The sequence below is a fragment of the Pieris rapae genome, chromosome 7 (assembly GCF_905147795.1).
Source record: "Pieris rapae chromosome 7, ilPieRapa1.1, whole genome shotgun sequence".
Lineage (NCBI taxonomy): Eukaryota > Metazoa > Arthropoda > Insecta > Lepidoptera > Pieridae > Pieris > Pieris rapae.
Genome location: NC_059515.1, coordinates 5,432,624 through 5,458,696, shown reverse-complemented (window position 1 = coordinate 5,458,696; position 26,073 = coordinate 5,432,624). Strand labels below are relative to the sequence as shown.

The 26,073-nt window shown below is 31.4% G+C and overlaps 2 protein-coding genes across 2 annotated transcripts in view; one reads left to right on the top strand and one right to left on the bottom strand.

The window, feature by feature from the left end:
• LOC110995147 (protein artichoke) overlaps positions 1-2,865 on the bottom strand; it is a 62,652-nt gene extending 59,787 nt beyond the window's left edge. The window contains exon 1 of the mRNA XM_022262170.2: positions 2,509-2,865. The gene's annotated coding sequence lies outside the window, so the exon portion shown is untranslated. The remainder of the gene's footprint in view (positions 1-2,508) is intronic.
• A 7,453-nt stretch (positions 2,866-10,318) lies between these two features.
• The window catches only part of LOC110995124, a 52,249-nt gene continuing 36,494 nt past the window's right edge, over positions 10,319-26,073 (top strand). The window contains exons 1-17 of the mRNA XM_022262135.2: positions 10,319-10,491; positions 16,879-16,923; positions 17,458-17,576; positions 17,919-18,052; positions 18,423-18,564; positions 18,725-18,877; positions 19,123-19,336; positions 19,790-19,904; positions 21,237-21,398; positions 21,940-22,074; positions 22,276-22,397; positions 22,848-22,963; positions 23,220-23,374; positions 23,739-23,881; positions 24,377-24,553; positions 25,130-25,239; positions 25,567-25,893. Coding sequence (XP_022117827.2) covers positions 10,434-10,491; positions 16,879-16,923; positions 17,458-17,576; positions 17,919-18,052; positions 18,423-18,564; positions 18,725-18,877; positions 19,123-19,336; positions 19,790-19,904; positions 21,237-21,398; positions 21,940-22,074; positions 22,276-22,397; positions 22,848-22,963; positions 23,220-23,374; positions 23,739-23,881; positions 24,377-24,553; positions 25,130-25,239; positions 25,567-25,893 — 2,427 coding nt within the window. The 5' untranslated portion in view covers positions 10,319-10,433. The remainder of the gene's footprint in view (positions 10,492-16,878; positions 16,924-17,457; positions 17,577-17,918; positions 18,053-18,422; positions 18,565-18,724; positions 18,878-19,122; positions 19,337-19,789; positions 19,905-21,236; positions 21,399-21,939; positions 22,075-22,275; positions 22,398-22,847; positions 22,964-23,219; positions 23,375-23,738; positions 23,882-24,376; positions 24,554-25,129; positions 25,240-25,566; positions 25,894-26,073) is intronic.

Below are 26,073 nucleotides of genomic sequence, written 5' to 3'. Positions count from 1 at the left end.
TTTATATCATATAATAATATGGGAACTTAATTAAATAAGTTTTATAACAAACATTTATTTATACAAACAAATTCAAATCATTCTGAGTATTAGTGCAAGTGCAACCCGAAACTCCTTCATAGACACATTTTTATGCGATCGCTTGCGCAGGTGCAGTCCTCTAAAATAATACTGATACAAGTTATTTTAAAACCAGCTAATTGACATTATGTATAAGAGCCCCTAACCTCAGTGCAGTTTTAATAATAATAGTATTGTCTTTTACTAACATAACTTTTACACATTTAAAGAAAAACACTTTTTTACGGATTGAAGTTATGTATTATTGTAAACATAAAACTATTTAAACATAATTAAACACCTTTTGTCTTCAGTCACCGTGACCAAGCACGCGAAACGTCGGTTAAATTTAAAATTATGTATAAATAATTATTAAGTTTACAATAATACATACTTCAATCCGTTAAAAAAGTGTTTTTATTTCTCTACCAAAAATTATTAAAAAATATCCTTAAAGCTGTGATGGATTCATCGTCTCTTTAAAATATGCATTAAAAGCCTATTGTGGGTAATAGTAACGAGAGCATACAAGCACTCTTTTAAAAAACATTTGTAGAACAATGTGCAGTTTGCCTTTTGACCGCTGGCCTATTCTTGGGACAATGGGGTAACTCTGGGTGACCTGTATAGACTGATGTAAGGGTAAATGAGAAAGTATGAAAAGCGTTTTACCCGACAATGGAGCTAAGGGCTATTCAAACAAGAGGGGTATTGCTTTAATGTCAGTGTCCTTTTGCAATGATGCACTCAATAAAGGCAGTGCTAATATTGACATACATATATAATAATAATATATTTCTGTAGCGTTAGTTCAACGTGGCAATTAAAGAAGATTTTTCTTATTAAATCAATATATTTTAACAATTGCACTATACAATCTTCAAATGTGCTATTTCTTCTTATTACAGAAGGCATGATTTTAAATCATAAATTGCACATTTAAGACTTTGTGATGTCATCATCTCTTTTTTTAATTAAGAGCATTTACGTGTCAAAATAAAAAAACCTATTTCAGTCGTTTATGCTAGCGTAAAGCTATCAATTTTCTTTAAATATTGCATTTTAAATATACAATCTAAATCTTAAACTATCTTACGAAGGTTTAAATAAATATATAATAGTACAGGTAACATATGCACCGATAATTTCGTATTCCAGTTCTATGGAAATAAATTTGAGTACATCAACTAATAAATGTATAATAGGTGGTCCAAGTATCTAAAATTCCAGTGCATTTGAGCTATTACTGAAGTGATTTTAAGACCTTTTACGATTTACATAATATTCACTCAGATAATTATGAACCAAAGCTTTTTGTCAACCGACTCTGTAAAACTAAAGTAATATGAAAATTAGCAAATAGCAGCCAGAGGATGTCCATTTATTTTCAACCTTATCTCATTAGAATAAAGTTCAAACTATATCGTGTAAATGCCATAATTTCGAAATGTCGCGACATTACGTCTACTCACCCACGCGTCCATTCAAATATTCGTATGTGTGTGGTAAACTAGAATGATTACTATGAATACGGTGTTTCATCCGGATGGCTTAAATGTTTATTCTAGACTGCAGGAAATTTATCTTGTAATCATCCCATTGTCGCCACGGCTTCAAATGAGGATCAATCAACTAGAGTTTAGCTGGCATGACTGATATTAATTTTAAATTGTAACCAATAGCGTTTTCTATGATTGATTCCATTAGTATTTTGCAATTTAAGATAATTACTAATCACATCTTACGACAAATGTGCATTTCAAAGTTGTTCTTTCAATATAGATTTGCATATCGCTAAATTGTGTCTCATTATCCGGAACTAAACGCTACTAAAAAAAGATTAAAATCTAGTTCCCATTGAACTTATTTTATAAATTTGCAAGGGTGTATATTTGCAGTAGTTATAAAATAATCTAATATAAAAATCAATGTTAACTGCTAGTCTTGATGATTTTTAGTGATAATGACAACCTATAACGATACCATTTTTAAGGGGTTAATTCGATCGAATGATACTAGAATTAGTATCAGACAAAACTTTACCTTCAATAAGAAAATAAAAGAGGCCTTAAATAAAACTCTTAAGAGGCCGCACTAGTGAGTCTTGTAAATACTAATCTACAGTCACCGTCACATGTATATAAAGATTTTATATTGGTAACGCCATAAACCATCGTTAGCGATAAGTCATTAAAATTATGTTTTTTTGTTTGCAAATTCTGTTTATGAGTATAAAAAATTTGTGGATTACTAGCTACCATCGTTTTAATTTCGAAAACCTTCTCTCGTTGTAATTCATTAGGTTCATAAAATGAACGTTGGAGTATAAACGAAGGTTCTCCTCAGCAAACGTAGGTTGCGTGTAGGCGAATAGGCTGTAAGTAGTAACCTTAGATGTATACTGACGTTTACTGTTGGCCCAACAAATAGCATACTCATTACACTCACCTTTCCACTCTAATGACTGCGCATTGTCAACTATTTGCCGCCCACCGGACTAGAACCAGCCACAACACTATTCATATCGTCACAGTACACTCATTCATAAACATTCACTCAGTGTACAACACTATGCCATTCCAAATCCAAACAGATCGAGCACAGATAAAACCGGAATTGTCAATTCGATTTTTGAATTAAACTTATCGAACTACGTCTGTGACGAGCAACGCGCGCGCAGCTTTGAACGCAGAAGCCTCCGAACGATCGCCCCCGCGATTTTGAAGCGTGGGCGCAGGCCGGTACAGCCCAAAGTAAATTTGCGTAATATGAATAAAACACCTTTGATTACTACCTCCGCAAGACGACCGGCGACAGCAGGGGACCGCATCGAAATGGCGAGCTTTCTTTATATGCTCATGTTAGAATTTTAAATGAGTATCGAATAATGCATGGGACATAAAAAGCTATCGGCGACTAACAATATTATGTGAGCTGGTGCGTTGGAAAGCCAGTTGTGGAGTTCCTTGTATGGTGAAACAAGTTCGCCTGGAGTCCCACACGTTTCGACTTTTTGCGGTTCAGCTAAGTGCTAGGGGCATCTTCGGCTGTTGTAAGTTGAAATGCAGGGTGTAAAGAATTTGTAGGCTTTATAGATACTATCGGGTGTCATCTTAGCCTGGTCTGGGGATGGTAAGGACAGAGCATTGTACCTATAGGTCGTGTGCTTGCAAACCACGTCTGCTTCATGCATTCGTAATGGAATCGTCTTAGCACAGTTCTAATTACACATAGCTGCCATTGCATTTACACCGACGTCGTCAACTGAACTGGGATTTGAAGTCTAAAAGCTTGTATATCATCACAAATAAAATCTACTATAATATTCAATTAAACATAAAAATTAATATCGGGAAATGTCAGTATTATTTTTATAGTAATATAAAATACTTAAATATCACCAAAAGAATAATTCACAAATTAAAATCAACATGGCATGAATTTATAAAACATTAGTTCTAAAGAAATAGTAAATTACGAAAAGCTTATTTTCTAAACAATACATTAAGTATTACAAATTCTTTAAGTAATTATAATGGATATTAATTACGGCGCATTCCTTAATTATCAAATTAGATTTACGTTGCAATATTGTGATTTATATTATCTGGGATCGTCTAATAAAAACAAAATATTTTTTATCGGTGTTGGTAAGTACTTTTTTTATATTATTGTGTACAGTAAATCATTTATCTTCAACCTATTTGAGTTTAAGGCACTGGCGCTCTAAGGGTAGTAGTTGTAGTTGACTGGTAGTGGACAGAAATAATTTTAAATTATTAAGGGACATAAATAATTTGTAATTATTTGTTTTGGGCCCACTTTCTGCGCCTAAAATATTTTTTTCTTTTTTCGGGTATTGCATTAAAGACTTCTAAAAAATTTCACGTTTAGTTGTGTGTGTCACGGAAAAGCTAGGAACCCTGATACAAGTTATTTTCGTACTTAAAAAGGGTTCCGGAATCAAACACTCTATAATTTAAATAATAAAAGAAAGGTTGATTTTATTTAAATGGCAAAATATGAAATCTATTTATTCATTTTCATTGCTTAAGAACCAGCCAAAATGTTATACATAGCTATATAAGACATAAACATATTTTTATTTGCTCCTAAGTTATGGTTAAAAAGTAACAATGAAATACTAATACAAAGTTATTGAATGTCACACGCACAAAAACCGCTATTTATAAAGTAAATAGTCTCAGAAGTCAGAAGTGTGTCGGCCTATGATCGAGTCAGAGATTTTGGTACTTTATACAACGAATCATTATCACGAATATAGAAATAAATCTACTGGAAAATAGAGGAAATTCCATATCAGTAACCAGCAACAGACTTTTGCAGACTCAAAACCGCCACAGAACAATTATTGTAAGTGGATCGGAAGTGAATGAAACAATTGTTTTCAAAATTCAAAATTTATTTATTCATGTAGGTAACAATGGACACTTATGGACGTCAACAAAAAGAAATATTAAATGAATTTAATTTTACATTTACTGCCAGATCTCAAATCAAGGGCGTAGAATGGAAGAGAAGAACTGGCAATAAACTCTCCGCCACTCTTTTCAATCGCCAAGTTTTTTTTTTACACAATGTTTGTAAGGAGCTGCAACCACTACACCTCGTTCCGTATTCCATGTTTAATTGTGAACGAATGAACTTCAGATTTGTAAGGTTGGCTGCCGACACTCAATTATTGGAGGAACACTAGCACCAGAAATGTATTATATTTATCATATGTGACATATATTATACTCTGAAGTAAAAGAGTGTAAAGTAAGTCTCTTTTACCACAATTACTTAAACTGTGATAATTATATGTATCTACCGAATCCACACTGTGTATGCATCGAAATGCTATATGTTTTTATTCTAGTACTTATATAGAGCAGAGAAGAGCAGTGTTGTCCTAGTGGCTTCAGTGTGTGACTATTATCCTCAGGTCGTAGGTTCGGTCCCCGGCTGTACACTAATGGACTTTCTTTCTATCTGCGCATTTAACATGCTCGATCGGAAAAAGAAAACATATTGAGGAAACCGGCTTACCTTACCGAAATATCGACAGTGTTTGTCAAGAGGCTAATCATCAAGTAGGTGATCAGCTGTGCCTATTAAATTGACTAATGATCATGAAACAGATACAGAAATCTAAGACCTAGACATTGTAGGTTGTAGGGCCTCTGATATATTTTATTTTATTTATAAATATGTATTTTTTTACAATTTATAATATTATACTTTATTCAAAACAAATAACATAATACATAAAAATATACCTAATAACTAACCTTAAAATTAAATTATTAAAAAATATTATTAAAAGGAGTCCCTTTTATTTAGGCAAGGTTCCGAAGATACTGGCAAAATAAACAAATATGTATTATATTTCACATGATATTGGAATTTGGCGCAACATTATATGGCTCTTAAAATAGTAACAGAATTACTATTTCATCTGTGTCTGACATCTGTAATTTAAATGTTTTGGAATTATAAAAGTCCCATACTTGACGCTGGCTAATGCACAAACCGTGCTGGAGCTAAAACGAAAAATAAGTAATAAATCATTAAAATGGTTAAATTAGAAACAAATAATATAGCTCAGTAAACGATAACTGTTTGTCTATACAAATAAACAGTTAGTGACGCTACTACAAATGACTACTCAGTACTAAATTACCTAGAATTGCAATCGCCCACCGTTACTGCTTTTAATTTGTATCGTTAATGTCTGTTTACTTACTGGTTCCTATATCAAGTTTATAACGGTACGTTAATTAGAATACAGAAGTTCCTCCTAGTGGGAGGTGTAGAATATAATGTAAATTGACATAAATAAAATAATATAATGTAGAATGTTCAGTTGATAGCTGAAAGGGCAAAACTTTTGGTGCAGTTTTGGCAGATCCTCGATTATAATATTTACGATCATAAATAAATTATATTAAGGCATTTATATTGGAAGTAATACCTACCAAATACGCTACAAATACAAAATTATATATCTCAAAACAATTACGAATGAAATTTGTAAATATTAAAATTTTGTGCCTTCTTTAATATTGTTAGCAATTATCAGAAATTAAGTATAAAATATGTAGAAATTATGTATTAAAATTAACCTAAAATAAATATCTTATACCTTTGATTTATTCGGTCCAGGTCTACCTGAGTGGAAAAGAAAATTTCATTACAACTAAAATAATTGTGGCGGATCCTCCATACATTAAATGACCGAAACTATTATCTTAAGGGTGGGTCACACCGCTTCATCAGCGGGAATCAGATTTCTAATCAAATAAATCGATGTAGATTCCATTCCTTTTCCTATTAATTTAGTGGGATTGTTTTTGCTCATCCTTCCTGCAGAGTTTATACGATATAAATGTCTCATACATAGATAACATTCTAAATTATATTAATATATGCACTTCGTTTGTATACATACAAGTTTATCTTTTTAAAGTTCTATAAGTTAATTTGATGAACGATTGGCATTATTTATCTTTATGCTTACACTATATTTGCTAAGTAATAAGCAAAATTATTCAAGTCTAAATTATAGTTATGGAATATCTGATTGATAAAACAAATATTCTATATGTTTCTTTGTTTTTGTTTGAATTCGTTACATCGCTGTTAGACTTTTTTCAATATTCTAAAGATATTGTACAGTGCTGAAATAATACCCTTATTAAATTTGAGGTTATTGTTGTAATGACAACATTAAGTCATTGTAGTAAGACAGGGGAATAATACTTAATATAAAAAAAATAGTTTTTTTTGTTAATTAAGAATGTTGCGTAGCTATATTATTATAAGTATTAGTGCGCATAACTGCCTAGCCAGTTATACTAATACGAATATAGTCTCCAATATTCTTTAGAGGGAAAACCATATTCATTTAGTATATATACTTTTTATAGGTTACTTTAAGTTCTATCAACATTATATGATAATGATTGCATATTATATAAACATTTTCTTGCAGTTTTCTAAAAACACTCAAAGATTCTCATTAAGTTAAGTAAGAAATATCCACTCAAAAATAATTCCACTTTTGTAATTTAGGTATCTTTCTAATCCATCATAAAAGTAAAATAATCGTCATTCCCACCAATCTTTTTTAGTTATTTACTTATCATCTTGAGTCGACTGAGAACCATACTGCAACTATACGTTGTGTAATGTATTATGATCGTATTTCTAACGACTCCTCTGCGTGAGTGCAAGCTTAGCTTCGGTTTGACAGAGCCTTAAGCATTGCGCACATTCATGAATATTGTAATGAAACTAATTGTTGCATTAGTCACAACATATGTAGGGAACATAATTATATTGTCTAATTTAACAATTTTCAGACATAAGCTTTGTATCTATGAAGCTTTCAACTAAGTCGTGATAAATGTTTGCATAATTGCCAGTGGCGAAGGGTGAAATTTTGGCAAAGGGAAGCCGGTCCAAAAAAATGTTGAACAGCACTCTATATGAATTAAAGCCATAATAACAAACAAAATCCACAGTATTTAACCAAATCTGCGATTAAATTACCTTACAGAATCAGTCACAGTTTAAATAACACAAATATTAAAATATAACAAACGAAATTATCACGCACCAGTGGTATAGGAACACATGTCACATACTAAAAATAATCTATTTTCAACCAAACGAAATGGAACGCGAAAATATGCCAAAATAAAAAGAATATGACTTGCGAAGGATTTCATTATAACGCTAATTCTTTTTTTTCAATAACAATAATTTCTTTGTCTCTTTCTAATAGAGGAGAGGAGAGAACTGCAAGCCGGTCGCGATCAGCCTTATCTTTCTTTAAATTTTACGTACAGTTAGCGAGCATTAGAAAGAGATGGTTTGACACGCTCTGTCTCTTTTCGCCTCATAGTAAAACGTTGGCCGAGATAAGCTGTAATTCGTCGAGTTACCTTTAATGTAATTTAGGTACGAAAAATTGACGCGCTGATTAATTTACGACTATAAAATGAAATGTGATACTTAGGGTATTGCTAAGAATTACTATTGCTATTGTAAATCGCGCAGGCATTTAATTAATAATACTTTGTTAATGAAATAGAATGTAAATACTTTTGTATGAATATGGAACTGATTTTTGAAAGGTAACCCGGTGGGAATCGGCTTGTATGGACTCTTCGCCACTGATAATTGCATACACGAATTATTTAGGCGTTAAAATACCAAATACCTAATGTCTTGTGACATACAAGCGACAATATCATCAACTGTCTCTTCTAGAAAAGTTCATAAGAATAGATAGCTAATGAAAACACTACTCAATATTTTTTTTATGTTACAGGACGCACACAGGCAAGAGGCTCATCTGATGTTAAGTGATACCGCCTATGGACACTCGCACTGCCAGAAGACTCACAAGCGCGCTGCCAGACTTTTAAGAATTGGTACGCTCTTTTCTTGAAAGACCCTAGTCAAATTGGTTCGGAAATACTACAGTGGGCAGCTGATTCTACATAATGTTGATGCGCTCTCAATACTCTCAAAACTCAATACTCGTCATATTCTGAACTTTATAACAGTAAGAATTATATAGAAAAAATCAATACCGCAAGTCACTTAGCAATTTTAAGTATTAATATGTACCTAACTTTTTGAAAGCGCTAATTTCAGGTCATTTTGACTAGTCATAAAAACAAAAGTACATTATGCATGTCTAGCAACATTCTATGGCTGCGACATCTTATCCTAAAACGCGCTAAAAAAGTTATTGCAGCTGCTAAAGATATACACAACTTCTCGAACAGTCTTCTTGGCCAGTCAGTGATTAAAATGTTTGCCATCGTGCCTCTTATATAATGAAATAAAGCGAAAAGAAAATATTATAACCTACAGATTGTATCATTAAGTAGAAGTTTTAAAAACGATTTCCTTATGAATACAGAAGTTCATTTACAAACATAAATCATTTTGATTAGAAGTTGCTGTAATTCATAAATTCGTTTATGAATTCCGCTAAAGAAATTCAAAACCTATTAAGGGTCTTGAACTATAATAAATTTAATTAAAATATTTCGTCTGTAGAGGCAGTTCACAGTGATTTTGTTCGGGGACCAACTTAAGCATCTAAGAATCTGTAAGCGATGACAGAAGGAGTCGTTAGTACGTAGTAAGATAATACAGAGCGTATTTCAAGACATTGACCTTATAACCCACAGATAAGTGAATTTTAAAGTCAACCATTCATCTCTGAATTGAAGCGAATAAAAAACTTGTGCAATACTTTATTCTAACACATAAGAATAACATATAACACAGATAACATAAATTAAGACAAAAATAAATACATATTTAAGAGTGACTTGCAGCTCCTAAACTTCCCTGCAGATAGATTTACCCATATTAGTTAATAATATATTAATATTACTATATAATTCGGGTAAATTTATCTACATATTAATCGGTACGCTTTTATTACAAGGTTTCACATGTCCGAAATTATTCTATTAATAAAATCGACAATAATTTAGGATTTGTTGAATTTGTAGAAAACTCTAGAGCTACGGGTTGAAGTGCCCAGACGCTTATTTAAGCGGGGCCTGGAAGATAGTACCGGTGTCCCCAGAGCTGCTGCCAGCATTAAAGGTAAATTACCACAGGGCCTTTGGGCCCTTTTACAGTATTATATTTATCGATTTTTTAAAAATTATTATGTAGATATATCTAACAACTAGCAGACTCGGCCAAGCGTTGCTGTGGCTAAGGTTTTTGTTATATTATATAGTAGTAAGCCATTCAAGGAAAACTGTAGGAGAACTGATGTGAAAGGTAACGTAAGGATTTGGTACTTTTAACACAGCGCCATCTGTTAGAATTATATCAAATAATAAACAAATAATTTGCAATAAAATAAAATTGCGACTATAATTTGAGATTTAAACTATCCTATCTCTCAAGTTGGATCGAACTGCACATGGTGTGCGAATTTTATTATAATCGGTTAAGTGGTTTAGGAGTCCATTGAGGACAAACATTGTGACACGAGATTTATATATATTAAGATATGAAATTATTCCATATATCCGAAAACGCATCAATGTACTAACGTAAAAAAAGCTAACGTAATACGAAGTCCAATTCAATAAAAAGAGTCAGGAAAGAAGCTAATCGTGTATATCACATTACATTCGACGCGTACGCAATTCGATCTCACTTCCCGCCAGTTGTCAGTACCCTCCCAATACTTATCATTGGTCGTTTACAAATTATTCTAATTAACTGATAATTTTATTTACACTACCCCTTTGACCCTAGATAAAAGTTTTGTCATTTCAATTGGTGTTCGGCTGTGAAAAGACGTGTACAATGATTTGATCATGTATTTTAGTGTGATAATTTTGTGGTTGTGTTTAAGTGCCGTGAGAGGATCGGGAAGTAAGTTGTTTCATTGAAATGTTGTAGACAAACTTAAGTCTCGCTAATTTAGGTACTTAAATTGACTTTAGTTCGTAGTTTTCATCATGTTGCAGTTACTGCGGAGCTTCGGGTTTTATAGAACTAGTTTATTTAGTAAATTTGCAGTCATGCATCTTTTGGCACGTTGATACTATACCAGCAAATCTGCTATTTACATGACATGTTAGTGTACTTAAAAATAAAATTTATTTCTATAGATTATTTTTTTGTATAGAGGAGAATTTTAGATGTTAATTACTTTCAGTACCTTCTAACCTACATATATATTGTGCATAGAAAGGGAATATATTATAATGTCTATATGAAATATGATATCATTGTTTTTACAATTTATTAACCTGTAATGAAGTAGTGGATTTTTTCAAATGTCAAATCATATTGTATTGATGTTTAAGAGACCTTGATCTTATTCTTAATCTATTGAAGTCAACACTAGTCTTTCTACACTTTTAAGAGTCAATACGGGCCTATTTAGATATTAAAGTTGATGTTTAATTAAATAATCTTACTATATCGCAGCAAAGTTATAGGGGAAAAAATCAATAAACTCACGACAATTTTCAAAGTTAGAAAACTTTCAAAGTTAGTCAATCAGTCAAAGTTGGGACACTTTGCATTATGCGAAGTTTCTCGTGTGTTAAATGTCTTTACCAGAGCAGCGACTAATGATAAGCGATAAACTAAAATTGAACTAAATCGACTAAACTTAACGATAACCTTATATTCGTCTTATAAGAATAAAATGTATTAAAAGTCTTCAAACTGTTATGCGCCCATGGCTTACTTGGTAATGCACGTGGTACGTAACTGTGAGGTATAAACGGTTTTTGAGGTTCGATTCTGGTAACAATTTGATGGGTTTAGAAGGCTGACCATTCTAAATTCATCAATCTAATTGACACAGAAACTTGTCTGATCTACTAATGTGACAGACGTTGTACATAATACATTCTGTACATAGGAAATATAGAATATACAATTTTGATATTTGAGATTAATTAAGAAAAAAGATTGTTAAATGTAATAACACTGTTTTTTCGCTATCATCTAAATACCCAAAATATATGCTATATAATCTAATTCTGTGTTGTACTTTTTATTATGAAAACGGATAAGTAATTTACTGGTAGCGTTAAACGCCTAAAATAGTTTAGATGTTTGTATGTAGTTTATTGCTTTCCTAGCTATATTCAATATGCAATGTTAACGAAGTGAGCCTTATTTACAATTGAATCTACAATAAAAACAAAAACAAAAAACATAAATTTCCTTTATTAAGTTAATGGTTTTAAATTTACATATTAGTACATCCCTTTTAAGTTCTATAACCTGTGTTAGGGATGCACACCATCCCTATAATTCCCTATAATGTAATCTAATATAATCCCTATAATATAATATACAATATGTTATTATTTACTTTTAACGTACTATTTTCTTTTTTAATTAGCCGCCATTGTGTCTAGTAAAGCCATGCAAGTGTGTGAAAAGAATATTTTATGAGCAATATACAAGTAACGTGTCTTCTAATAAAATACATTTAAAATTGATTTTTCCTCATTCCTTGATTAATTGTTTCCTTGATTGGCCCCTATCCATTTGTATTGAAGATCTGGAACCCTTTTTTGAGACGAAGGGTCATTTCCTCAATTGGAAGGGACTCAATTTTTCTTTGTCTTCGCACAAGCCGTTTTTATCAATTTGCTCGGAATTTTATTATAATTTTATAAACAAGCATTTACGACTAATTTAAATAACCATTGTTTTGTTTTACGTTTGTTTTTTATCGTAAAAAAATATTCAATCTTTATGACAGAATTTTATTAATTCGTAATACTTTAAACAGAGAGCAATATAAACTTAAAGGTTTGTAGAAATTGAAGGTAAAAGAAAAAACTTTTTTAAAAATGAGTTCAATTAGGATAGAGAAAATAAGTTAGTTCTATATAGAATTACTAAATAAACTAGAACAATTCATAACTCCAAAGACAATTGCGAAGAAATCCCGGCATTTTATCGCTATTTTAATTTTCTTTAAATTTTTCTATTCTATAAAAGATAAAGAATAAGTTCAAATATTTTACGCTCAGTTTAATTAATGACTCTTTGTATCCTGGGGCATATTTTTAATTAATTTTTTAAGTAAATTTTCCGGGAATCCCCTTTTACCAATATTAGTCAATGGCTCGTTGGAGTTTTATTACAATAGCATTTTTTTTTCATTTACTAAGCCAGATACAATATGCAGTTCATTTAAGATCGTCGGGTCGATTATTAATCAGTGCTGAACAAATTTTAATCCTTATACATACATATATACTATATCTACTGTACGTGTGTATGCCGAACTCCGCCTAAACGGCTGGACCTATTTGAATGAATTTTTTGTAAGCGTTTGGGTGCCGCCCTGGATGGTGTAGATCCACAAATCAGCCCCGCAGATGGCGCTGCAGTCGGTATCTAGGTTATGTATCTATACAGCAAATAAACAGCTATATAGACTTTTGTGCATGTGTTCTTATTTAAACTCCTAAACGGCTGAACACATTTTGATGACATTTTTTGTGTTCAAGTGGAGTCGAAATTGATTTACAGCATTTGTTTTTTTTTTGTATGTAAGACGTGTGAACAGGACAGCGTCTGTTGGATCTGCTTGTCATATATATTATATTAAGGGCCTGTTTCACAATGTATGGATAAAGTGCCAAATAGCTATGCAACACTTAAATTATTCGAAAGATAAAAATTCAGAATAAGATACTTCGAATTTTATGACAAATAGCGCTACCTGACAGTCGTAAAACGCAAAAATACTGTTTTATCCTACAAATAAGTAATAAATAGCTTATTTAGAACTTATCTGGACATTGTGAAACAGACCCTTAGTGTACGTGGTTTTCGATAACAATAGTTAGCATTTAAGTTTTAGTTCTAATCAATATATTAAATATATGTATACAGTTTCTCACAACTGTTATATTAATAAATACCACGAAAATAGATAAATAATGTAAAATTGCTTTAACGTTATACTTTAATTTGTGTGTTTTGTATATAAATTCATATATTAAATGTTATTGTAATTAGTTAATTGATATTAATAGAAATATTTTAGTGAATTCAAAATTTGGTAACGATAAAGTTTACCTACATTACTATGGATTTACAGTATCCGACTATGCGTATTAAATAACTGATTATATGTGACGACACAAGTTTAGACAGTAGGTTATCCTCTGGATTCCCATTTTAAAAAAGTGGCGGAGAGTTTATTGCCAGTTCTTCTCTTGCGTTCTACGCCCTTGGTTTGAGAACTGGCAGTAAATGTTAAATTAGAAGCATTTAATGATTCTTTTTTTTTGACGTTCATAAATGTACATTATGTTACCTATATATTCTAAAGTGAAACAACATCAATTTTATATTTTCATCTGTCCCTCCAGATAATTAAAAATATTTATCAATACCGCCCACAGAATTATAAATTGACAAAATCTTTTATCTAAGTACCTATATTAGTCAATGGCTCGTTGGAGTCATTTACATATCACATATCATACTACTACAACTTTAATTATCTCGTATGAAATTGTCGCTTTACGAAGAATTGATTGCTTTTGTCGACAGAGATTAGTAATTGTTTTCATAATAAAAGTAAAAATATACGACGCATACATAGACGTTATATTAAAAAATCATTGTCCTTCGTATCTACTAATTTAAAACTGTTCTAGCATTGAGCAATAATAAAGAACGCTCACCATTTATCCTGTTAAGTCTAATAGCGACAAACAAATGGAATATTATTGAGTATTGTATGAGTATTGGTATTTTGAATTTTTTATTCTGAATAAGCATAAATAAATAATTTAAATGTTAATAGGAAAGGTTTAAACTTTTGTAAACTAAGATAACCTATTTAGTGCGTGAGAAAATAAAATAAAAAATAAATCAATGGCGCTACAAACTCTTTAGGTCTTGGTCTCAGATTTCTGAATCTGTTTCATGATCATTTTTAAATCTAATAGGCAAGTAGGTGATCAGCCTCCAGTGCCTGACACACGTCGTTGAATTTTTGGGTCTAAGACATGTCGGTTGCCTCACGATGTTTTTCTTCACCGTTCAAGCAAATGTTAAATTGCTTGAACAATTATATTTTATTATAAGAAAGAAAGTCCATTGGTGCATAGCCGGGGATCGAACCTACGACCTCAGGTATGATAGTCGCACGCTGAAGCCAATAGGCAAACATTGCTCTGGAACACAACAACAGTGCGCGTTCAAATGAATTATTGTTTGCACAAAGAGTAATTAGATGCGATGACTGATGCAATCTTAAGCCTGCTTGACGAAAGTGGTATTCATTTATTAATTAAGCCCATAGGCATCTCAAGTACTCATCTAACAAGTAACCTAGGTTGAAACCAACTTTTTTTTCAAGTATCAAGATCAGGCTCGCAAAGCTCAGGTCAAGAAGATATCACGTCAAGTGTTACTCGACATAGTTCATTGAAATACCTTCACCGAGGTATCTAAAATAATGCTTTAACAATTCATAAAATCATTTTTTTTAAGTTTTATTACAGAATACGTATTTTTAACTGATTAATTGGAATATTAAATACAAAACGAATGTCGAAGACACACAAACTCGCACTCATAAACATACCCTATGTTTATGTATAAATATTTTATGCTTTTTGTTATAGTTATAATCATAATTGCTTATTCTCTATTTTTTAATATCTTCTGTCGATCCGAAGTGGTGGAGGTCTGATGACCTGTAACACAGGAGCTCCTACCTTAAGCAGGCATCAGTCTCACATAAACAATAATTTCCTTCAAAAGAAGAATGACAATTATGTATTTATATTATTTTTTGTGAGAAATAAAGATTATTATTATTATTTACCATAGACCATGGGCAAAACATTTTTTTGCGAATTACGCAATCTTGTGAAAAATCAAAGCAGATATTGCAAAATATTCGCAAAATATATGCAACATTTTATTCTGTGTTGCCAGTAGAGGCGGTTATTATTCCGTGTCGTCGGTTTTCAATACTCAATCGTTCCCATTTACGCTCGCATGGGATTTACAATCTCTCCCTAGTTATATCAGTGTATCTTCCTACATATTGCGTAATATTTGGCAATGCGTTAAAATATATATTTTAAAATATCCTAGAAAATTTTAAATAATTCCGTTTCATGTCTGCATTGTTCAGGATTGTAGTTTTATGACACTATTAATAAAGATTCAGTTCATAAGTTACTTATTTTCAAACTAACGAAATGTATGTTGGCAAATAATGTTACTTCAATAGGCAGGAGAGTGTTAAGGCCTGTATTCACTTTTATTAGTGATTAGTGCAGATTAGTGGTGATTTAGTGTAGGTGTGTAGAATAAATTGCGTCCAATTATTGTTTAGTGGCTCTGTTAAGTAAATTCAGTTGTCATAGTTTGGCAGGCACGTTGCGAGTGAGGGGGAAGGGTGCACGTGACGTCACTACTCGCAGTTCACTCGCAAATAAATATAAAACGCTTCAAATCACTTTACTACGCAGACAACCACCTGCACTAATCAGTCTCCGTCCACGTTTGTTTTCTACTAATCACTAATCAAAATGAATACAGGCCATTTTTGGCCAGGCCAGGCTTTTACTTCAGGTCATGTGTTCGAAACAGCTGTCTGCTGTGCATAAATATATTTTTTCAATATTCGTAATAATACTCGCGAATATAAAGGAAAACAATGTGGTAAAAGATGCAAACTTAAAACCACAATATTAACGGCGTGAGCAAGCCCAGAACCAGATCACCTACTTGCTTATAAAATAAATTATTCACGGAAACAGAAATCAACGACCAAGGGTTTTGGGGCCACTGGTTTGCAGTTTTAGTTATGCAACGGTCTTTTTTCTTAAAATCTATCAGCTATTTAAATTAAGGGACGTCAAAAGTTAAACGAAATAATTTCTCATTTATTTATATTGAATTTGTATAATTTTCTTTGACCGGTCAAGACAAAATTGTCTATATCTCTGACGTTACTAGATTTTCGTTGGCGAATACGAAGCCTGGGGGCTATGTCAAGATGCCTTAACAGAAGTGTATGTAGAAAGTTGAAAACTTAATTTGAAATAATCTTGACTAAGCGCCCTGGTCACTTTATGAAAGTGCTTATTAATATAATATTGTAGTATGTACCTATTTGGACTGCTTGTTTATTTCTTCTTTTGTAAATTTCTTCTTTTATCAAAAAAATATGACTTGTTGCGTTATTTACTCAATTATAATATTATATTCTACCTATTTAATTTCTCTCTAACATTTTTTTTTCAGATTCATTAAAAGATCCTTACATTTGTGGATCGCCAACATGTACACGTAAGTAAATTTCATGAGTTCAGCATTGTAAATAATTAGGTGCCTAAATAGTTTACTTAGGGTTACAAGAAACCATACCTTTCTAATTTATGTTTGACTGGATTTTTTTCTCTCTCTCTTCTACTAAACTGTTAACATTAGGATCTTAGATTTTAATTTTTAAATATCATTTAGTGAAATTTTATTAGGTACTTGAATTAGGTATATTTATTATGGTTTATAAATTTTAAGCATCGTTGAGATTATAATTTTACTAAAGTTTATTGAGAAACCCTACCTGCATAATGTGTTATTCGTAAAATTACTGTTAAAATGACGTTTAGGTACATTTTTGTAAATCGGAAGAGTTCTTAATCAGAGATGTACCGCATCTATTTTGTTATATGGGGACAAGAAATGTCAATTGTCAAAATAATTATTTGAATTCAAAAATTTCCGAACAAAATTTACAAGTAAACACTATTATTTATTTACGATGTTGTAACTGGAATAATATTTTATTATAATTGAATATAAGTTTATTTTAATTTTCAGAGTCTCAAAAGTTTAAATATTTAACGTCAGTAAGCTACCACTACGAATACAAAGTGAATGTGGAAACATTCTTTGCTGGATCTAGTAATAACCGATCAACACTTGATATCAAAACAGAGGTACCTAAGTTCTTATAAAAATACATAATGTTGTTTTAACTTTACTGTATTAAGTGTAAAAAATTTAAAAAAAAAATATTATACCTATATGCTTAAAGTGCTTATCCACGTATATATCAAGTATTAAATAAATTTAAAATATTAAATAAGTATTAAATAAATTAATAATAGGATTTAGGAATGATGGTACCTATTCTGATAATCTTAACCATCCAAGAAGCCAATTTCCGAAGTAGGCAGTAATTGCTTTTAATACTACAGTTGGTTAGCTAAAAAAGATTATGTTAAGTTTTTGTCTCATTAATTTTCAATTTTATCTAACAAATTATTTTTATGTTCCAGGCTGTAATACAATTTATCAGACCTTGTGAGGGTGTTATTCAATTAACTGATGTCACTCTTCTAGACCAGAATAAAGATTATCCAGTAGAAAGAGCTGAAAAATTTATTCATGCAGTGTCACTTTATGATCTCAGGTGTTTACATGTTGTATCTTAATTGTTTACAATTTTCTTGCATTAAAATCTACTTGCTTCAAGTTTCTGAATTAACCAAAATATTTTATTATCTTGTTACATGAAAGTGAAACAAACACTATTGTCATTATTTTATTTTGGTAAAATATTATTTAATAATTACACTATAACAGTTTAGTTACACTACTGAGTGGCGCTAGTAATGCCTCAATGAGGTGTACATTTGTTTCAAAACAATTATTAATTTATTTGTTTTGTCTGGGCAAGCAATAAATTTCATTTAATACATTAAAAATAAACTTAAATAGATTGAGAGATTTAGAAAGTAAATTTAGTTGAAGTATTATGGTTATAATTTTTAATCTTACAGATTTGCATTTCATGATGGTGTTATATCAGAATTATGTCCTCAAGAAAATGAAGAAGACTGGGTTCTTAACTTCAAACGAGGCATTTTGTCACTCTTTCAGAATAGCATGAAGCGATTTGACATTAATTTCAAAGGAATCGAAGTAAGTCCAACAGTAGAATAAAATTTTGTCATTTCTGTTGTTTTAAAAAAACAGACACAATATTACATTAAGACTAAAGCTTTTGTATATTTGAGCCTAAGCTAATAATTTTTTTGCTGAGAATAAAATATAGAACCATTGTATTATTATTTCTTATTAGCAAGACACCCATGGAACATGCAATGTGGAGTACTCAGTACGAGGACAAGAAAACACCAGTTTGATACTGGTGAAGACACGTGATCTTTCACAGTGCACCGACAGATACAAATATATGTCTATCTTACAGACTGTCAGATATGACTTTCAAAGTGTAAGTAATTAAAATATCTCTTTTTGTTATTGTTTGCTTTTTTGAAATGTAATGTACATTTGAATAGACGGATAACATAATTTACTGAAGGAAATTTTTTCTTTTTGTTTATTAATCAAATAAAAACATATTATATTTAGAAATTACTTTAATGTCTGTAATTACATACACAAACAACTTGAATTAAGCACCGCGCCATCTAGCGGAGAGCCTTGCAACTACATATGTTTCACTACAAATTTCAGAAATTCCAAACATGGCCAGTGCTTAAATCGGAAAGCAAGTGTCGCATCAACGTGGATCATCACATCTACAAGTCGGTTAACTGTCGAGAACGACATCTGTTTGAGCCGTTCTCGGGAAAAAATTCTGGTGCTATGACCACTGTTATACAGGATTTGGAACTAATTAGAGAAGTTAATAAGACCGATGAGCTGACTGTCGATGATGATACAAAGGGTAAATAATTAGATGATTATAATTTAAGGTAAAAAAGTAATTAAAATTGTAGGAAATTTAAGTGTGTATTGCACCTTAATAATATTGCATGTTAAACAAATCTTTTAAAAATATTTCATACAGGATTACTATTAACATAAAAAATATAACTTCTTGACAAATCTTTGTTTAGGTCAGAAAAATAACGATAGATGGTTTTAATCAAACAAATCACACGATACGATATTTGAGCTAATCGAATTTGTTACGATATTAAATTTTGATAGATTTCTATCATAGCAATACCTGTATTTTATTTATATATAAACATATTCGTGATGTATCTGTTACCTCTTAAACATTGAATTCTTAAGTAGTGAAATATTCTTTAGGAACTATACCAAACTATACCATTTCTATATTAATTTATTTAACGATCTTATTATTTAGTGTGTGCCATTACATACTTTTCAGGATGGACTGTGATACAGAGGCGTTCGAACCTTCTTCACCACCATCACCCGCAGTACATGAAGTCGGACAGCAATGAAGTGAAATCGGCTAGAGATGTATTGAAACTACTTTGTCAGTGAGTAAATCCAAAAAAAAAGTAGCGTTGAAACATAATTTCTTTATTACCAGTTTATCGCTGTAGTGGTTTTTAGTGTTACCAAGGAAATAGTTATGCATATATGAGGCTCGTTATTATGTTTTTACTCTAGAATCGAACCTGAAACATTATTCTTTAACCTCTATAGCATTTCAGATTCTGGATTGAATATAGGTGTTCAATGATTTTCGTTGATTGCAAAGATTCGTTTATCTAGGCAAATGGAATAATTAACTAGTATTCCGGTTTTGAATTTAACTTTCTTATAAAACCCTGTGACTTATTTTATCTGTACTAATATTATACAGAGGTTAATTTGGGATGTCGTAGGAGGTGATCCCTGAATCTAATAAACCAATTTTGATAATGCTTTACATCTTATAAAGCCACGTTATTTGTGAGTATAATAGGACATACATGGTATTCGGATTTGCAAAGTTAGTCGGAGTTAAAAGGCTCGAACGAAAACGTTTTTTACGTAAACTGCCTATACGTTTAGAGAGATATATCATTGATCTACAGAAAAGTTGTAGAGCTTGATAATGCTTACAAATACTCAACGACATGTCTTAACTTTTAAATTATATAAAAAGAACCACCGCGTCTATGTCTGTTCGTGATTTTTTTTTAGAACAGGGGGCAAACGAGCAGGAGGCTCACCTGATGTTAGGTGATACCGCCGCCCATGGACACTCAATGCCAGAGGGCTCGCGAGTAATCCCGGCTTATCACGATAGTGACAATTCTCCGACACACATACAGGGTGTCCCAAAAGTCGACGTCAAGTCGAAATTTTCTGATAGGTAATGCCACACCAGTTATCAGAAAAATTTAAAAAAAAATTAAGTCATGTATTTTTGAAGTTATGGAAATTTAACTTTTATTCCAGAAAATGTACACCATGTGACAGTTTTTTCATTCCTGTTGTTACAAATATTTACTTTTTGCCAATTTTTTTTCTCTTACGTCATCCCGAATAGTGCTTTATGTAACCTATGATCCTAAACCCTGTGCCGATCACTCCAACTTGTAGGAAAATGTCATTTTATACCGTACCAAGTTTTCAAAATTAATTTTCGCACTACTTCAACTGATCGTCCTGAAAAAAAAATGTACTACTCCAGTTTGGCAAGTAGCTTTAAGTTTGCGCATTTAATAAGGATTCTAACGTGGTATAACACTTACTTCATTATTTCTTAGATCGGCCATAAAAAATTTTTTCGTTAAACAAAGTCTGTTTTTAAAAATTTCTCTGGAATTACATTATATACATAAGTAAGTATATACATTATATTTTTCTTGTTACCATAGAGTAAAGCAAAATACAGATGAAGAGACTACAGTCGATGAGAACATGGATAGTGGTTCAACGGTTGGTTTGTGGGGGCAACTTGTACGATCTGCACGTAAATTACATCACACTACACTGGACTTGCTACTCACCAGAGCACATACTATGTGCAATACTGCCCAGTAAGTGATGTCATATATTTATTTTAGCTACTTCAGAAATAGTAGTAATAGAGTCAAACTGTTCTAAAAATTGGTGTTACAAGAATAATACTATTGGTATACATGGAATTTAAATCATGTTTTTTTTACTGAAAAACTTTTTTCTTATTTTCTATATATATAAGTAATAAATTAATACAAAAAAATGGCTGGATTGATTTGGTTAATTATGATCGGGAAATATTTGTATAAGTTCTGGGAAGTTTTCTAAATTAAGAAACATAAATAGGTAATAAAAGATACTAAAAATTACGACGAAACAAAAACACTAAGATGAATTTTCTTAAGAAAAATATTTGTTTTTTTTTAAATAAATAATTAGCACTAGGTTTCATATATTTATTCACGTTTCATAAATGCCTTAAAAAATTGGTGTTTCGTAGGTGTAATGTGAGGTCCGATCTCTTTGCTCTGTTTTTAAAATCTTCTGTTACGTTTTGACACAAATATATGTCGGCGATACGAAATTCGACGAGTCATATAGTTAATTACTTAATTTTAGGAAACATATACTCGATGCCCTCCCATACATAGCTAGTACGGGCTCAGTGGAGTTGATAAAGGACAAAATTCTGAAAAACGAAGTAAACAATGACACGAGACATGAATGGCTTATGTCTATGGCGATGATTCCCAGGTATAATTTTAATCTTCATAAAATAATATAGCTTTTTTAATTTACTAAAAATTTCTTCTGTCTTACTGTTTGTATAGCAAACTCCTCTATTGAGCTGAGAAATTTCTGCATCTGAATTACGTAAGATACAAATAAATGCTTTCTCAAAAAAATTCTCCGGGTTTAGGTCTGATATGTAAGATTTTAATGTGATAATTTCAGACCGAAAATTGAAATGTTAGAGAGTATGCTCGAACTACTCCGTGGTCAGAGGAATGATAAAGTTGTCAGTTTCACCGTCTCTTCTATGGTGCATTCATATTGTAAACACAGTGGAAAGTCATGTAAGTATTAAACTGTTTCATGTTATTCTGTGATACAATAAATAATTCCATACATCGAAGGCTTCATTGACTATTTTAGTTTTTGGAAATTAAATTATTTAGTATGAACAAATATTGAGTGGACAAGTAAAAGTAGTTTAAGCGTGCGATTCTAATCACTGAGGTCGAAGATTCGAACCCTGGCTGTGCACTAATTTTCTTAGTCTTTGTAAGTATTTACTACTCGCTCGTACGGTGAAGGATTGTAAAAATACCTGGCCTTAGACCCAAAAAAATACCGCACGTGTTATGCGCAGAAGGCTGATCACCTTTTTTATTATAAAAAACAAATGATCACAGATCATTTATTACATTAAAATGCAATAAAAAATCTCTCAATTATTTTACAAGAATATGGCCTGTGATAAGTCCATTATACGTTCCTTTAATAATAAAATAAATTCATTATAGTGCGTGAATGTTGCGAGGAAGACACTCCGAAAGCAATTGTGGAAGAATTCCAAAATATCGTTAAACAAATGATACATCAAGGAATTACCAGTCCCATGCGAAGTGATAAGGACACAGTAAGTAGACTTAATACAAACAACATTTCCTATTTAATTTGGCCTTTTGTGGTGTTTTGAGCATAAAGCAAAACGTATTACAGTATATATATATCTTTTGGTATTGAGTCAGAGTTTTGAAATTATAAAAAAAGAGTATCTCCTTTGAATATACTGTTTTATTGGAGCTTTTAAAAAAACAAAGTATTGAACTAAAAACACAGAAAAAACTAAGAATGACACTTGTTTACACTCGTTATTTATTTTATTGTTTCAGCTCATAATAACGATCAAAGCTCTAGGAAATATAGGCGGGTTCAACAAAGAATTTGCCGATTTATTAATGGGCATTATCAGTGATCCATACATTTCAGTCCCTATAAGATTAACAGCCATTGATGCGTTTAGGAGAACACCTTGTACAGAGACCAGGTATTTTTTTTTTATTTTAATGATAAAATAGTTCAATTGTTTATTGGAAAAAGTAAAACAAAATGAACCATAACTTGATTTGGTTTGTGCAAAAATTACATGAATTTTCATATTATATATCTCTTTGCCGGATCGTAGATGACATGACAAAAACTTATTTTCTACCTAGAAATGGCTAGGTAGATCTATCAATCAATCAATCTTAGAACTTATAATTTAGAATTTAGTATGAATTTGTGCTTTATAAAACTGTGCTTTATGTTTTTTTTTCAATGTGTATTCCGTTTTGGCTTTTGTGTATAATATAATTATTTGAATATTGTTTAATAGTATTTATTGTCTAATAGTTTCATATACTTTTTAGTGAATATTTCATGGAAACCTATCGCCAGGATCTGATTGATGTGGAAGTCCGTATCGCATCATACTTACAATTGATGCGTTGCCCTAATCTTAGTACTATCAGGAAGATATTTCACTCGCTACGACAGGAATCTGTTAATCAAGGTAAACATACATACATATATTTTTCGTTAAGTTAGTAATTTATAATACTTAGCAACTCCAAATAAATGTGCACTTTTTCATATTGTATCCTTTTTAGTTTAGTTTTTGTCCCTATCATTGGTTTTTATAATATCTTTATCTATTATGTATTTCTGCACTTATGGCTTGCTTTATCTAATTAATTTTTTTACGTTGGGTGCCTGGAAGAGATCGCTCGAAAGCGATAAGGCCGCCAGTTGCCCTTATTTTCATTTAATTATGTCAATGGTATTATATTTCTGTACGCAACGAAGTGTTAATAAATGAATTTAAAAAAAAATGATCACATTCGCTTATATTTGTTGTGATAGCAGTTTAAAAATAATTAAAGCTTCTTACGTCCCTAAAAATTTATTATTTTTCAAATTTAATCCAAACGAAGTATCATATCCGCCTGTACTTTTTCAATATACTCTGATACTTTATATACTCTCATAACTTAACTTTTTTTTCTAGTGGCAACATTTGTATGGAGTCACCTGAACAATCTTGGTCAGTCATCATTGCCTTCCCGAGTGGAAATCCAAGGTTTATTATCGGGGCATGAGATGCCACAGTTAGAAGATATACCCGACTTTAGAATGTTTTCGAGGAATTATGAGCAGAGTGTATTCTTCGATCAGTATAATGCTGGTAAGATTAAATTGATTTATAATGACGTCAGTTTCGCATTTTTTTTATTATTTTATTTGATTTGATACATAAAAGCTAAATAGTGAATACACAAACACAACCAAAAAACATGGGCGTGTCATTTAATTTAACGAAACATTTGAGAAACCGCCCATGGACAATATGGATTGACCATGGGTGTGCCACATAGCATTGGGTATGCCTCCTGCCCGATTGCACCCTGTTATATAAAAAAATATAATAATCCTTATATTTTGAATTATATGATAATTTGCTAGTTAGACTTATCGCAGACGCATTTTAATGATAATGTATTTTGTACTACATGTTGATGAACTACATTAATTATATTAAATTACCTATTTTTTTTTATTATTTGTAATATGTATTTTTTGCACTTCTTGCCTACTTTATGTAATATACTCACAGTAGTTGTCTGGAAGAAATCGCTCTAAAGCGATAAGGCCGCCAGTTGCTTTTCATTAATTTATGTTTAATATATATTTTTTACCTTTTATGTAATGCAACGAAGTGTTAATAAATAAATAAATAAATAAATAATAAATATGTTCACAGGTGGTAACTACGAGGCAAATGTTGTTTTTTCACCGGATTCCTACATTCCACGTTCTCTGGCTCTCAATTTAACAGTTGATATGTTCGGCGAATCAATCAATTTGCTAGAGGTATCGTGTTATTGTTATAATATATATATATACGTTGTTATTATATACGTTGCAAACTTAAGTAACTAGGCCATCACTGATCTTTTGCCATAAAATTTCGCATAATGTTATATCTAAAATTGTAAACAGTATAAGTACTACCGCGAAATAAGTGAGAATTGTTATTATTATAAATAACTTACAAACTAAACCTAACCTCTTGTTAATAATATACTAAATATTGTTAAAATTTTTAACGTTTTATCGCGTTTTCACTAACAAACACTTAGGTATTGGATAAATGTACGTATTTTAGTTAATTTTTATCCGGATTATGCCTTTTTTTAGATAAAAGCTAGAGGAGAAGGCTTCGAAAGATACATCGAGGGCCTGTTCGGTAAAAATGGTCCTTTAAATAAAAATAAAGTTGTTGAAAATATCAGTAAACTTAGATTCTTCCGCTCGGCAAATGAGGCGGATCAACTTCGGGATAAGATAGACGATATTGGTTACAAAAACAATGCTCTTAAGCACCGATTTCCCATAGCAGAGTTGGGTTTTAAGGTGTTTGGTAATGAAATATCGTACTGGAGCGCTGAAGGCGACGAGGAAATTCGGAAATCTTTGGAAAGATTGGATCCGAAGTTGAGGATTTTGGAAATTTTGTCAGGAAAGGTAATTCGTTAGTATTATAATTTTTTGATCATTCGTGCTATTAATATTTAAGAAGACGACAGACATTTTTTGAGTGGCGGAGAGTTCTCTTCTGTTCTTCGCCCTTGATTTGGGAACTACTGTAAAATTAAAAAGCATTTAATATTCATTTCATTTGATTTGGAAAATTGTTTGTTTTTC